Source organism: Lytechinus pictus, chromosome 19 (assembly GCF_037042905.1).
Source record: "Lytechinus pictus isolate F3 Inbred chromosome 19, Lp3.0, whole genome shotgun sequence".
Classification (NCBI taxonomy): domain Eukaryota; kingdom Metazoa; phylum Echinodermata; class Echinoidea; order Temnopleuroida; family Toxopneustidae; genus Lytechinus; species Lytechinus pictus.
In genome coordinates, this window is record NC_087263.1 from 12,990,926 (window position 1) to 13,007,154 (window position 16,229).

At 39.7% G+C, this 16,229-nt stretch overlaps 1 protein-coding gene across 2 annotated transcripts in view; it reads left to right on the plus strand.

Annotated features, from left to right (window-relative positions):
- The first annotated feature begins 6,617 nt into the window (after positions 1-6,617).
- The window catches only part of LOC129283086 (protein O-mannosyl-transferase TMTC1-like), a 39,927-nt gene continuing 30,315 nt past the window's right edge, over positions 6,618-16,229 (plus strand). Inside the window, exons 1-2 of one of the 2 annotated variants that reach the window (XM_064113640.1) lie at positions 6,618-6,745; positions 13,421-13,893. In XM_064113640.1, coding sequence (XP_063969710.1) covers positions 13,457-13,893 — 437 coding nt within the window. In that variant the 5' untranslated portion in view covers positions 6,618-6,745; positions 13,421-13,456. The remainder of the gene's footprint in view (positions 6,746-13,420; positions 13,894-16,229) is intronic. The other variant, XM_064113639.1, reaches the window with a different exon arrangement.

Consider the following 16,229-nt stretch of genomic DNA (forward strand, 5'->3'; position numbering starts at 1 on the left):
CCAAAGCTTATCTACGTACAATAATTGGAGTGCGAGAGACATGTTAGCGATGAGGTGGTGAGTGGGTGTGTTCGGGGATGGGTGGGTTCGTGTTTGGGAAATTGGTGGAGTGAATGGGAGGATGAAGGGTTGGTGAGTGCGCGTGGTGATGGGGAGGGGGTGAAGATGAGGGTGGTACGAGGGTGCATGGGAGGGTGTGGTATGAGGAGTGCGTGAGTGTAAGGGGTGATGGAAGGGTGTATGCGAGAGTAATGGGAGTGTGCGGTGTGTGCGTGGGTGGGTATAATGGGGATTAAGACGAGGGTGATGGAAGGGGTGCCATGAGGGGTGGGTCAGTGTAAGGGGTGATGGGAGGGCGTATGCGAGGGTGATTTGATTGTGTGCGTAACCTGAGAGTGTGTTTGGAGTGATAGGTGTGTTAGAGTGGGATGAAGGGAGAGGAGGTGTGGGTAGCCACTGATGGTGTGTGTTAGGGGTGATGGGAGGGTGAAGGCAAGGGTGATTTGATTGTGTGCTGGACCGGAGAGTGTGTTTTGGCTGATGGGTGTGTTTGAGTGGGATGAAGTGAGAGGAGGTGTGGGTAGTCACTGATGGTGAGTGTAAGGGCTGATGGGAGGGTGTATGCGAGGGTGATTTGATTGTGTGCGTGACTGGAGAGTGTGTTTGGAGTGATGGGTGTGTTAGAGTGGGATGAAGGGATAGGATGTGTGGGTAGTCACTGATGGTGAGTGTAACGGGGTGATGGGAGGGTGTATGCAAGGGTGATTTGATTGTGTGCGTGACTGGAGAGTGTGTTTGGAGTGATGGGTGTGTTAGAGTGGGATGAAGGGAGAGGAGGTGTGGGCAGCCACTGATGGTGAGTGTAAGGGATGATGGGAGGGTGTATGCAAGTGTGATTTGATTGTGTGCGTGACCGGAGAGTGTGTTTGGAGTGATGGGTGTGTTAGAGTGGGATGAAGGGAGAGGAGGTGTGGGTAGTCACTGATGGTAAGTGTAAGCGCTGATGGGTGTAAACAAGGGTGATTTAATTGTGTGCGTGACCGGAGAGTGTGTTTGTAGTGATGCGTAAGTTAGAGTGGGATGAAGGGAGAGGTGGTGTGGGTAGTCACTGATGGTGAGTGTAAGGGGGTGATGGGAGGGTGTATGCAAGTGTGATTTGAATGTGTGCGTGACCGGAGAGTGTGTTTGGAGTGATGGGTGTGTTAGAGTGGGATGAAGGGAGAGGAGGTGTGGGTAGCCAGTGATGGTGAGTGTAAGCGGTGATGGGTGTATACAAGGGTGATTTAATTGTGTGCGTGACCGGAGAGTGTGTTTGGAGTGATGGGTGTGTTAGAGTGGGGTGAAGGGAGAGGAGGTGTGGGTAGTCACTGATGGTGAGTGTAAGGGGTGATGGGAGGTAGTATGCAAGGGTGATTTGATTTTGTGCGTGACTGCAGAGTGTGTTTGGAGTGATGGATGTGTTAGAGTGGGATGAAGGGAGAGGAGCTGGGGGTAGCCACTGATGGTGAGCGTAAGGGGTTGAGTGGAGGGTGTATACAAGTGTGATTTGATTGTGTGCGTGACTGCAGAGTGTGTTTGGAGTGATGGGTGTGTTAGAGTGGGATGAAGGGAAAGGAGGTGTGGGTAGTCACTGATGGTGAGTGTAAGGGGTGATGGGAGGGTGTACGCAAGGGTGATTTAATTTTGTGCGGACCGGAGAGTGTTTGGAGTGATGCGTAAGTTAGAGTGGGATGAAGGGAGCGGAGGTGGGTAGTCACTGATGGTGAGTGTAAGGGGTGATGGGAGGGTGTATGCAAGGGTGATTTGATTTTGTGCGTGACTGGAGAGTGTGTTTGGAGTGATGGGTGTGTTAGAGTGGGATGAAGGGATAGGATGTGTTGGTAGTCACTGATGGTGAGTGTAAGGGGGTGATGGGAGGGTGAATACAAGTGGGATTTGATTGTGTGCGTGACTGAAGAGTATGTTTGGAGTGGTGGGTGTGTTAGAGCGGGATGAAGGGAGATGAGCTGTGGGTAGTCACTGATGGTGAGTGTAAGGGGGTAATGGGAGGGTGTATGCGAGGGTGATTTGATTGTGTGCGGGACCAGAGAGTGTGTTTAGAGTGATGGGTGTGTTAGAGTGGGATAAAGAGAGAGGAGGTGTGGGTAGCCACTGATGGTGAGTGTAAGGGGTGATGGGAGGGTGCATGCAAGGGTGATTTGATTGTGTGCGGACCGGAGAGTGTGTTTGAAGTGATGGGTGTGGTAGAGTGGGATAAAGGGAGAGGAGGTGTGGGTAGCCACTGATGGTGAGTGTAAGGGGTAATGGGAGGGTGCATACAAGGGTGATTTGATTGTGTGCGGGACCGGAGAGTGTGTTTGGAGTGATGGGTGTGTTAGAGTGGGATAAAGGGAGAGGAGGTGTGGGTAGCCACTGATGGTGAGTGTAAGGGGTGATGGGTGTATACAAGGGTGATTTGATTGTGTGCGTGACCGGAGTGTGTGTTTTGAGTGATGGGTGTTTTATAGTGAAATGAAGGGAGAGGAGGTGTGGTGTCAGGGGTAGGTGAGTGTAACGGCCGGGTGATGGGAGGGTGATGCATAAATCCTACTAGTATGTCAGGGTAATTTTGTAGTGTGCGTGAATGGAGAGCAATGTGTTTGGAGTGATGGGTGTGTTAGGGTGGGATGAAGGTAGAGGATGATTTGTGCCAGTTACTGATGGAGAGTGTAAGTGGGAGCTCTAACCTCCTACTTCCCTGATCAGACGGTGATGGGGATGAAAGCAGGAAGCTGAATGTGAGGGTGTGGGGCGATGGAGGTGGGGTTATGGGGGGGGGCGGGTGTGGAAGTATATTTGGCGGTTAGGGTACGTGGGATGATGTTTCGGTGGTCTTGGGAGATGGGTCGGTGAATGTAAAAGGGTGGGGTGCGAGTGGTGATACGTTAATGGTCAGGATGAGGGTTAAAGGGGGTGAGTGTGTGGAGGATGGGGGATGGGAAGGTAATTGGACGAGTGAGCTGGTAATCGGGTGTGAATGCTTGTAGTCACTGAGCGCGCTCTCTCTCACAGATTGGCTAGTCTCAAGAAAGAAACCTTTTTTCCAAACTCTTCATCTTTGAAGGAGAGTCAAGTTACTATATACTGTAAAACACTCCTTGTATATTGACTTCCTTAAATTATAAAATGAACTGTTGTTTATATTCTAAAACAAAAGAGAAAGAAATTATACAAAAAGAAAGATTTATAAGAACCAAATTATATAGGAAGGATTACAGAGGCTGAATGATTAGACTAAATTATTAATTACTGCTTTCTTGTCACTGCTTTCTTCCGTGGGGAAACATGCAAAGTTGATGCAGTTACTGCTTTTTTCAAAAGTGAAAATGTGGATTTTGGTCACAAAGTTCATGTTATGCGTATCTGGCCGGCTCACATTGAAGAACATCGGTAAACAATATTCAATTGTGCAAAAAGGCAAAAATTCAAAAGTGTCCGTTAATTACTATTTTTTTTCCGTGGGGATGCATGGGGGGCAGATAGTGGGGTATTGCATGGTGAGCATGGAGAGGGTGATTGGCGTGTGTCTGGGTTAGGTTTATTTTGCGCCTGTGTATGAGTGAGCCTTTAGATCTATTGTGTATTGATGGGGTCACATCCCAATACACAGGCCTATACTTCTACTTCCTAAGAGGCAGGGGCACAGGGCAGCCCGTGCCCCCCCCCCCCCCCCTTGAGAGACACACAAAAATTGTTTAGGGGGTATATGTCATGCGTAAGTGAGGACCATTTTTGATGTGTGTTGTTGCTTGTCAAAAATTTTTCTGGAACAAAATTTAGTACAGAGAAACATTCTTTTTTTGCCTGTCAACTGTTTTCCTGTGAAAAAGGCTGGTTGGAAAATTATGGATCTGCCCCTGACTCTTTGTTTACCTATAAGGCTGCATGCAAGATTTTATTTTCATAAGGCTGTAAAAATCGATCATTATCATTATCTTCAACATCTTCACCATCACCAATGTTATTATTGTTGTCATCATCATTATTATCACTATTATTGTAATATCTTTTGTTATTATCATAAATAATAACCATTATCAGGGGCGGATCCAGCCTTCGCCATTAGGGGGCCCGAATTTTTTTTCAGCCACATTTCCCCGATCGGCCGCTCGAAATTGATTTTTTTTTTTCTTTAAAAGGGTAGTCCGAATAGTCATTTCTAAGCTTTATTCTTATAAGTCAACATAGAAATAATCTCATAATCCTTATTTAAATAGTATGAGCGCGAAGCGCGAGCTACTTTTTTATTTCATATATTTTGTCCTGAAATTTAAACATTCTGGGCAATGTTTATGATCCTAAACGAGATGTGTATTTAAATAAAAAATTACTGCGAACGCGAAGCGCGAGCAGAAATTTTTAGTATACGTTTTGATCTGATAAAAAAATGATCTGTTAACGGCTGTTTGCATTTAGCCATGAAGACGTTACATACTCAAACAATCAAATAATGTGAGCGCGAAGCGCGAGCTGAAAATTTTCACATATCTACATGGAGAATGGAAATTCTATGCACTTTTTGTAATCGTGAAAAGGATAAGTATACAGCTAAACAATATTGATGCGAGCGCAAAGCGCGAACGAAAAAAATCGAGATTTACACCTTAAAATAGGACACTCTATTCATGTTTTGTAAATCATGAAAAGGATGAGTTATTGGAAATCTTCCTACATTATAATGCGAGCGCAAAGCGCCAGCAGAAATGTTTTGATAATGTGATCTAAAACTGGATGATTTAAATAGAGCACAGCTGTGTATCTACATAAACATGCACGCGCGTGTTTCAGATTTCGACCTAGAATCTGGGCATTCTAAATACCTATTTTTATCATGAAAATCAATAAAGCGAGCGCGCAGCAAGCTTAAAATATTTGATATTCCGATCTGAAAAAAAGGTCAATTTAAGCTCTATATTTCAAGCGTTTTGTAGGAAAATTGTGAGGTAGATATGGATCATGGTTAAAAAAGAGCTGATGTGTTTCATTATTATTACTTTGTGACATAGGACCGGGACATTGTAAGAAAATTATTTCATCATATGAAAATGATGAATATCTTCCTATTTCTCTTCCTAAGCGCGAGATGAAACTTGTCGATATTCCATTCTTACAAAAGGGACAATTTACTTATTAAATTAAAATCATATTTATCATCTAATAGCTTCATGAGAGCGCGAAATCTGTTAATATTATGACCAGAAAACTGGACATTTCCAGCACTTTTGTAATCAAGAATTAGATGCATAAGTTAATATATTTTCAACAATCAATGCGAGCGTAAATCGCGAGCCGAAATTTTTTATTAACTGTCATGAAATTGAGATTTTAATTGAGATATACATAACTCACCAATTAAAATGCGTGCGTGCAGCGATAGCTGATACTTTTTGACAATCTGACCTGAATAGGGATATTTTGAGAACTTTATGTAATACAGGAAATTATAATAGATATCTAAGAAACCAAGTTTTGCGAGAGCGTAGCGAGCAGAAAATGTTACTATTCATACCATAAAGCAAAATTTTTACAGAGCACTTTTTAAAAATCAATTTGTATTTCACACAAAATAATGAAATTTCGTTTCCGAGCTGAAATGTATTTTGTATATTGACTTCAAAATTTGATATTTTAAGCTCAATATTGATCAAGATATGTAAATTACCTAAAAGGCAATGCGAACGCGAAGCGCGAGCGAAAATGTTATGTAGTGACATTAAAAATTTTGTTATTATATTCCAAGTCTTCCCCTCATCTTATTTTATTCACTCCTCTTCCTCCTTTAATGTTTCCCCTTCTTTTTTCTCCTCTCTTTGCCTTCTTTTTCTTTTTTCTCTCTTTCCCCCTTTTTTCTTTTTTTTGCTCCGCCAATAGCGGGGGGGGGGGGGGGGCGGGCCCCTCGGTGCCCCTAGCTGGATCCGCCTATGATTATTATCATTATTTTATCATTACATTATTCTGAACCAAAAACTGTATCAAAATGTGAGGCGTTGTGGCCCAGTGGATTAGTCTCCGGACTTTGCCTTCGGCAAGAAATTTATCCACATTGTGCTGCACCCGACCCAAGTGAGGTGAATGGGTACCCGGTAGGATTTATTCCTTGAACGCTTTAGCTCATATTAATATGGTGGCTTAGCTACAGCCGGGGTAATAATATGATACCAAGTATCAAAGCGCAGTTGAGTATATGCACATAGTAACTGCGCTATATGAATGGATATATTATTATTATTAAAATCCTAACTCTAACCCTATGCCCTCTGAAATACGAAGACCGGAGAAAACATTGCAGGGGCAAATGTGTCACCTCTTTTTACCACTTTCTTTTCGACTATTTTCATCAAAGTTAACATACCCATAATCCGACAAAAGACTTTATATTTAAGGACAACGTCCACACGTGAATGCGTATGTAATTGGAGTGTCTCTATGCAAATGCAGGGAATAAAAACACCCTCTCGTCAAGGCTTGTTAAAAAAAAACAGACTAAAAGAAAAAGTAACATGGAACATTAATTTGTTTATCTCAACTGCTCTAAAAAAGCGATAATGATGAAATAAATATTCTGCCCTCTATCGGTTATCATTGTACATGTTTGCAATAATATAAACACATATTGACAGATAGAGTGCATGCACGAAAAGATGTCGGTGACCATCTAAATCAAATCCATCGTTGAATTGGATGACTAAAAGAGTCTTGGAAGGTGGTAAGTGTATTTTATCATATTTCAATTTAAGCGTGAGTTTGTGTGCGTGGAATTAATATGTATTTGAGAAAGAATGATGAGCCTGGTCGAGTTGATGATGATATGATCGGTGCTGGAGCTGGAGGCAGTACCGGCGCGGTAGTGGGGCCTCGGCTCTGCCTCTGGGTCGCTAGCCCGTGGAGAATGATGGGCGTGAGCCGAGCCGCGCCTTTAATTGCGTTGCTGTTGCGTTGAGTTTCATTGCCACCTGCTCAGGCTCAGTCAGAGTCAGACCTCTCTGCCCAGATAGATAGCTGCATTCATGAAAAGAAGGGAAGAAGAATGTAATTTGATGGCAACCAATTTGAAAATGACCATACGATTGTGATTTTGTACATGGCCTGGTCAGCCCCCCCACCCACTTTGAAAACCGTTCCGCTGCCCCTGTGTTTACATGCTGTATTCTATATATCACAGAACAAAGAATTGATAAATGTCCATATAGACCCCCGAGATAAGATTAATAAACCACTTCAATGAAATAACATCTCTGTTATGCCCCTGCACAGACTCGTCTACATTGATTTCGATATTTAAGCGTCATTATAAAATTATAACAAAATGAACGCCTTGATTAAAGGCCATAAAGCCTAGAGACTCGCGAGCGTCATGTAACAACTCGCCCTGGATTTGCATGTACAGGATCCTATGGCGACAACAGCTGCCGCAAGAGTTGGCCAGAAGAGGCGATGAAAACACAAAATTTGGAAAGAAAAGAACCGGTGAGTACCCATTTTACATTATAATTAGTCAATTAGTATATAATAAATAAGTTAGACCTAAATTTAGAGGAATGGGCTGGAAATTCAAGGCCAAAACGTACCCGTCTGGCGTCGCCTTTTCCAACACGCGTTGGAATAGCCGTGTCGCCTAGAGTGGCTTGGACCTCGAACCTTTGCATCAATGTGTAACTTCCCCACATGGCTTGGAGTTACAGGCGCATGCCACAATGCCCAGTTAAAGAGGAGTCCGAACAAAATTCATGGGGGTAGGGGGGGGGGGAGAAAAAGGATAGAAAAAGAATAAAAAAGGGGTTGCTTCTAGGGATAATGAAGAATAGGAAGGACTTGTCTCGTCCGTTTTTCAAGGGGGGGGGGGGGTCACAATTATTGTGACATCAACTTCTTCAATCATTTGTATTTTTGTTTCATAAACTGTGGCTTGTTTTAATAAGATGTAGATCTAGATACAAGTGCTGTTTAGTGCAAGCCTGCAAGGTACATTTGCTGTGTACAATTTTTTAATAAAGTTCTGCAAAGAAAGATGTTTCAGATTCTGTCTACCATGAGAACAGAATGTTGCTGGTCAAAGACAATCCCAGAGATGCCAACCGTTACGGAATTGTCAGATAAGAAATAACAATGTGAATAACCAAACAGCTGAACCAAATGTTTTTTAACGAGGCAACACATGTTAACAATTTTTTTTGCTCAGTCATTCAAGTAGGAAGCGAACACAGAATTTACACTAGAAGACGCCGTTAATATTCCATAAGGGTTGGCAACTCTGCCATGGACCATTATTATAACAAAAGGAAAAGGTCTCAACTCTCGGAATGAAACGTAGCAATTGACATAAATTTACATTGTATGTTTTTTAAATGCAGAGCATAAAATATTCAATGAAACGAGTGGTCTGATGTGGATAGCATATGAAATTATGTAGATGGGTGTCTAAATGTACCTTTACAGTGAGGATGTAAAATTTGTTGAAGATCTGTTATACAGGTACATGGGTTTTGAATGTCAAAAAGTCTTACAAAGAGGTATGATTGATCCAATCAATCGTAACTCTTTGGAAATCCATCAGTGTCATAATTTTTTTCTACAGGAAATTTGCACAATGTCCTTTGGAAACAGATCGAGAAGCACAGCGACTTTTCAAGAAAACAATGAATGCAATACACATCATAGAAAATATTTTGAACAAACATGCATTGTGTAGATGTTGACGTTGCTGGCCATCCATAGTTGCGATTGATCGGATCAATTGCAACTCTTCGTAAGACGGGGCCGTGGTGTATGTCCAGACACCTTTGTATAGCTTGATAGCTTGACTGAACAAAATATTTTCATTAAATAACGATCAGTTATCATAAATAGACTCTATATGAGCCTTATAATTCTCTAATAAATCAAACTGATCTAGTGAATATAAGCTTGTAGACTTTGTCATATTGTTGTTAAATGTGTTTTGACATGTATGTACATGTAGGTGTGATGATGTGTACATTATGTACATTTGGGGCATTGAAAATCCGATCATTGCTCATTGAGTATACATAATGTCTGAATCCATTGTATGTAAATCCTCCAAAGTGTGCCTATTTGCAGGGGTAGACAATAGAATATCAGCCTTGCAAAGTCTTCAGTTTGGCCCCCTCTCCCTTTGTCTGCCCTTCTGTTGTGAATTTACCGCTATTGATCTGTTACAGGACCGAACAAAGGGAATCTAGCTCATGCTGTCAAATGCTATTCAAGGCTCAGTCAATATTTCCTATTCTGTCTGTGCGCTGCTATTGTGAACACACCACCACAACAGTGAATAGGGAGGACCAACATGTCAATAATTGATAATCCAGGCCTCAATGACTCATTGCATTATTAATCACTGTGGAGCTGATGTACATCTGTGCACCATCTGTGTTGGGCTTATGTATTATTTGGCTGCATGTGCATATGCAGCAAATTTTATTTTTATTATTTTGTGGGCTACATGTTGTACTCTGCACAACCTCCTGGCTATAAAATCTGCAGCATTAGATAAGCTTTTAGCATAACAGTGAGGGGGGCGGGGGATTTCCCTGGGTGTTTGAGTATTTTTGGGGTGAATCACACATCACACATGTACAGTGTATGTAGATGTACATGTATTAATGTCCCCGAAAGTTTATATTTATCACCTTGAAGCAGCACTTACACTGTATGTAATAATCCGGAAGAAGAGAGAAATATCCCCAAAATTCAACATGTACATGTAGGCCTACACTAAAACTCTTATGGGGCGTTGCAAGAAACTTGCGATCAATTGCAAGTCTATTTTCGTTCCCGAAATCAAGCATACATGTATGCCGTGCAATTAATTGCAAATTTGCGATTGATTGCTAATCTGCTTCATGAAACAAGGAGTGTAATCTGATTTGTTAAAGTTAGAAGTGATCAATCAACTGTGATATTGCAACACAATATTTGCGATTGATTGCAAATATTTTTTAGAGCTGAGCCTACGTACTGTACATAGCACACTTTAAACATAGGTTTGGCTTTGCATACATGAACAGTGTAGTAACTATTCAGATGCTGGTACATGTAATAGGCTTTAACATCCAGACTTCTTTTTTATGCCTACTGCGGGGGGGGGGGGGGGGGGACTACATGTCAATAATGTAGGTATTTTTTATAGGCTTGGTGGGACTGGGAAATACTTAGTTTTTGAGAGATCAGTGTAATTTTTAATCATAAGCTCCCTGCCAAAATCTTCTTTTTTTTTTTTGGGGGGGGGAAAGGAGGTTAACCCATTTTGGAATTTGGAGGATTATTTTCACTACTTTCAATGGGTTTTTTCCCAACCATTTTTAAGGATCGATCTCACTACTCTTAAGTGGTATTGTTCACTCCTATTGAGGATTATTTTCACCTCTCTTGAGGGGTTTTTAACCCTATTGAGTATTCTTTGTACCCCTTACAATGAAGAGGTGAGGAGTGTGCAAACATCAAGGGCTTAGCGGCTGGTTAGGATGACTTTGGGCCTGTATGAATGATGTCTGCTGACTGCTTCAAACGTATATATGTGAATTCCCACTAAGAATCTTTTGACTCAAAGCTCCATGTTGAAATTCAGATGTGAAAGCACTTTGGCTGGAAAAGAGTTAGTTCCAGAGTGTAAAAAACATCAATTAGTGTGATTTCTTGGGATGTTTGGTCTCTTGAGGAAAGGGGGGGGGGGGGGCTAGATGACCCTCTCCCCAAGGGCTGCCCCCCCCCCCTTGCCACCATAACTGGTGTGTTGGCTCAGTTAGTAGAGCGTCCATCTCACAACTTGGAGGTCAGGAGTTCAAGCCCCGACCACGTCAGAAGAAAAGACATTAAAAGATGAGAGTTGCTGCTACCATGTTTTGCGTTCAAGGGATAAAGCAACATCGATTTGCTTTGCTCAGTGGCTGCAGGGCCTACAATTAATTGGGCAAAAGAATTTTCAGATGATTTCTATAATAAGCGATTTCTGTTGCGAACAGTAAAATACAGATTTTCTTTTTGTTTTCATGATTGAGATGATATTTATTAAAAACAACAATTCTTGCATCGATTCCTCACTCTATATAAGCTTCTGGTCAGTCCAGATCCCAGTTTGACACAATTTATCCCTTCATGTGCGGTTGTGATGTATGCATCTCAACAAGATTTCACTTTCACAAAATTTTGTGAGAAGCTATAGCTGTCCTGGCCCAAAGACTTCCATGTACATGTGTATTTCTCACTGTCTATGCTATCCCAGTTGAGAAAACAAATATGATATATGTACATGTAATAAAAACATGTACATGCCAATGATGCCATCGTCTACCCCCCCCCCCCCCACCTTCCATCAAGATATCCCAATATCCTCAAGATACAAATGTACCCTTGAACCACCGCAGCCTCTTTTTTTTTGGTGTTATTATTTAACAAATTTGAAATTGAGTTTTACAGAGATCAATGAACATTTGTGGGCACAACAAGGAAGATAGTTATCAGGTTGTGTTATTTTTTATTTAAAGCATATTTCATTATTTTTTTTCTTTACCGCAGCAGATATAATTTTGATGTCCATTCAGTGAGTCAAACTTAATTTTCCACAAGAATGTGCCTCAAGGAATGTGTGCGTGGTACCTTTGCTTTGTTATCAAATATAAATTGACTTCAGCATTGATACCACAGATTGCATGCCTACTGCTTTCGGCAAGAAAACATAAAATAAGTGATTTCAGACCTTGAAAATCGAAAATATCTCTGGTATTTTCCAATCAGGAAATCTACCTCAAAAGTACATTATATATATACCCTGAGTTCCTTTGAAAATACTGGACCAGAAACATGTACTATGTAAGTGTTTCCTAAGACTGTTCATAACTTAAAGCGAAGTAACAACTGATTTACCTTTCATGTGGTAAATGATATACCAAATCTTCAGTGAAGTGCCTAAGAAAGGATCGCCATTTGTTCATAAAGTCAGTTGTAACTTACGAACATGAAACACATGCATGTACCTGGTATGTTTGGAATTGATAGCAAATTGATATTCCTAAAAGAAAATAGCTGTCATTAGTGAGTCACATTTATAAATTATATGTACAAGAACTTTCTTTATTGCAGGTATTTTTATCTTAATCCCCACAAAATAAATGTTAGGAAGGCCTCTTCAGGCCTCAGATTGATTTGTGTGGGGAGGTACATAGGAAAATGCCCCCCCCCCCCAAAAAAAAAGGAGGGGGGAGGATGTGAAAGTGAAAGAACATTTCACGAAATGGGAATCTTCAGCAATGTTTGCATTCATGAACATTTTGGATCTAGTGTAGTGTAGGCCTATATGTACATGTAGATGTCTATAATTTTCTTCATTCATGGGATTGTATAATTGTGAAGGACTACACTTTAGTTCCTGAAAGATCAGACATTCTTGATAGTTTCTACCAGCCATATAATGGCTGTACAAGCTTTTTGGACAATACCTGATCCCCAGGTAGGTTACTTTAAGGATTAGACTTTATATCAAGGAAAAGAATGAGTGATTATTCACTCCTGCATTGTGTCATTCAGAACAGGACAAAGGATTGTAAACTGATAGTAATGTACTAGTCTGCAGGCACAGACCCTGATTGAAACTTTGATCAGAAAGTGTGTCTCCATGCAAAGACTAGCACATACAAAACTTGCTGTTTCAATTCAGGGTGAGAGGGCCTTCAGTACACGAGGCATGAGTAGGCTGCACATTTAGACCCTTAACTCGAGTGAAGGGTTTGCACAGCAGACTAGTACTGTACTTGGTGCCAGGACTTGGTGTGTGTTCAAGCGATTTCCTTTTGCTACTTGTACTGTACATGTAGTTCACCAACTGATTATCAAAATCAACACAGGAATGTACATTTATGCACAGCACTCAAGTAATATCTCCTCCAGCGGTTGTCTCTTCAAACCCAGGCCTTTTGACCAAGGAAATACATCTCAACATTAATTCTCTCTTTTATAGACCTTTGACCTACTGTACAGCTAGGAAGTACCGTAGTCATACGTATAGTACATGTAGGTCAAACTAGAAATGTTGTAGATAATGTTCAGGTCCAATTTTATAGTGTACATAATAATAATAGGCCTAATCATATTTCTCCCAGACTCCAGCGCAGCCACTGCAATTTTGGGAAAAGTTTTCTCCCAGTGGGTCCAGCTTTAACATGTTTACACTTTATGCAATTACAAGGAAATATCAAAGAATACCATTTTTTTCAAAGTGTTATCATGAAGCTTCAGAGACATTGTATTTTTCAATTCATATCAAAACAACTGTACACAAACTTTGAATTAGAGAAATCTCTGCTTTTCCCTTTCCTAATCTTGCCCCCTCTTTCTCTTAATTTTTGTCCTTATTGAATATTCTATCCAGAGCTTTTTATTAGAGGACGATGTAGGAGGCATCACCATGACCGGCCGTAGATGCCGCAAGTCCCATTCTCCGCCAGGCGTCACCCCAAACCAGGGCAACCATAACAACAACAACAACTGCATCTCCCGCATCAAAGGTTTGTCCCTGAAAGGTTCTTCCTGGAACCCTTCGACCCTGGTGAAACCCAAAAGACACTCCCAGCCCATCAACAGTTCAACCTTTGATTCTCTACCTCTCCCTTCCGGACCGGACTGGCTCTTCTACGCAGTCATCGCTGCAGTGAGTTTTGCAGTGTTCTCCAATGCCTTACGCGGCGACTTTGTCCACGATGATGTCTTTGCCATCAAGAACAACAAGGACCTGCTGCCCTCGACCCCTCTGTCGAAGGTCTTCCAGAATGACTTCTGGGGCAAGTCGATGAGTGACAACACAAGCCATAAGTCCTACAGGCCCCTCTGTGTTCTTACATTTAGGTAAGGATTTTTTTAAAATCAACCTTGAGGGAGAAATCAACTATTTTGCTTGCAGAATCTTAAAGCCCATAATCGTGGATAAGGGCAATGTCATTCTTTTGAAGAGCACATTTTATATCTAAAGCCATGGCATTTATTGCCCAACTTATTCGCCTCAATGCCGCTCTCACTGGCTTTGGGTATTCTTGGTGCCCTTGGATACATATTCCCATTTGTACTGTAATGTGCCTTGTAATATAAAAAAGTGGCCTTATTAAAAAAGATATTGAAATTTATGCCCTACTGTAGGTGCCCATCACTTTTCGTACATAACTATGAGGCGCCGATTGTACCAATATTATATAGAACAATTATTTGTTATACAATCATTATTTATAAAATAATAACTATTATTTATATATAATTTACATTTTATTTGTAAATAATTACTATTATATAAAATAACATTTCTAATTATTTATATATAATTCCAAGTAATACTTCATTATTTGTAAATAATAATAGTTCGACATTCCATTATTTATAAATAATGATTATTTGTTTTTCATTATTTATAAATAATGATTATTTGATTTTCATTATTTATAAATAATGATTATTTGTTTTTCATTATTTATAAATAATGATTATTTGTTTTTCATTATTTATAAATAATTTTTATTTGTTTTTCATTATTTATAAATAATGATTATTTGTTTTTCATTATTTATAAATAATGATTATTTGTTTTTCATTATTTATAAATAATGATTATTTGTTTTTCATTATTTATAAATAATGATTATTTGTCTTTTATTATTTATAAATAATGATTTTCGTTTTTCATTATTTGTAAATAATGACACTATATACTTCATTATTTATAAATAATTGCAATTCGTTTTTCCATTATTTATGAATAAGTTTTCTATTATTTATAAATAATAATTATTTATTAACAATGCCAGTGCACATTTCTTTATTTATAAATAATTTGTTGAGTTTCCCATTATTTATAAATAATGATTATTTGTTAAATAATGAAAACGTCTACTTCATTATTTATAAATAATTTTTTCGAGTGCGCCATTATTTTCATTATTTATAAATAATCATTATTTAATGTTCGAGTTTTCCATTATTTATAAATAAAGATTATTTGTTAAATAATGAAATATCTACTTCATTATTTATAAATAATAATTTTGTTTCAATATCCCATTATTTATAAATAATCATTATTTATAAAAAAAATTTACAGTTTGCCATTATATACAAATAATCATTATGTATATACAAATAACCATTATTTATTAAATAATGGAAAACTCGCTATAACATGCAAATGTGGGACCGCCCATGATATGAATATTCATGATGCGATTTCCTTTTTCGTGATTTTTCTTCACAAATTTTTGTCCGTTTCCTCTTCATAATGGCATTTCTTGAAGCAATTTTCTAGGGATATGGTCTGATTGTAATATTCTTCATTTTCTATATAACTTCGTCTTCGTAGAAATATCAAAAAGTGTAATTTTATACGATTTTTCCTACAGTTCACAATCCCCGCAGGCGCGCGTGTATTTCACCTTTTTTCTCTGATCGTAGGAACAACCCAAGGGTTCATTACATGTTGTCGCGCACAGAAAAATTAAGCCATAGAAGTTGCGTGTTGTGGACACCAGAAGTGAGATCCCAGCACGCGAGACCCACTTGTTAGAAATCCACTGAAAAATGCGGTTCATGGTGCGACCTTAGTATACGGTACCTCGCAATACGTGTGAGTGGGAACAACCGGTGAATCGACGAAGTGCTCTTCATCGAAATATTACGTTGGTTGGTCCCCGGAACTGTCGGGCGGAATTTAGCCCGAAATCCGGATCCTTAATGGAAGTGGATCAAGTGCATATGAGCTGAGTGTAAGTGCATCAGGCCCTTCTACTTTCTATAATTTTTTGTTTTTTTGTTTTTGTTAAGTTAATTTTTCCCCAAAATGCTCACAACGACACTACGGGGGCATGATGACCCCTAAATTTTTGAAAAACTTATTTTTCTATTGAAAATTATCACAAAATTCACCAAAAGTGTGCACGAAAGCCTTCATATTTCACTTTTAAAACTCCAAAAAGTGCCCAAATGACAAGCTTGGTCGCTTCGCTGTGTCGCTTTCAACTTGAGAACGAGTTTACACGCATGCTCCCCCCCCCGAAAGAAATTATGTGTACGGCCATGCTCAAAAGAGCCTGGTACATCGATTTATATATACTTTTCATTTTCATTATTTTTAAAAAAATTTTCTCATTATCACCATTGCCTCACGCAGAATTTTTTCAGGGGGGGGGGGGCATGACGCGCGT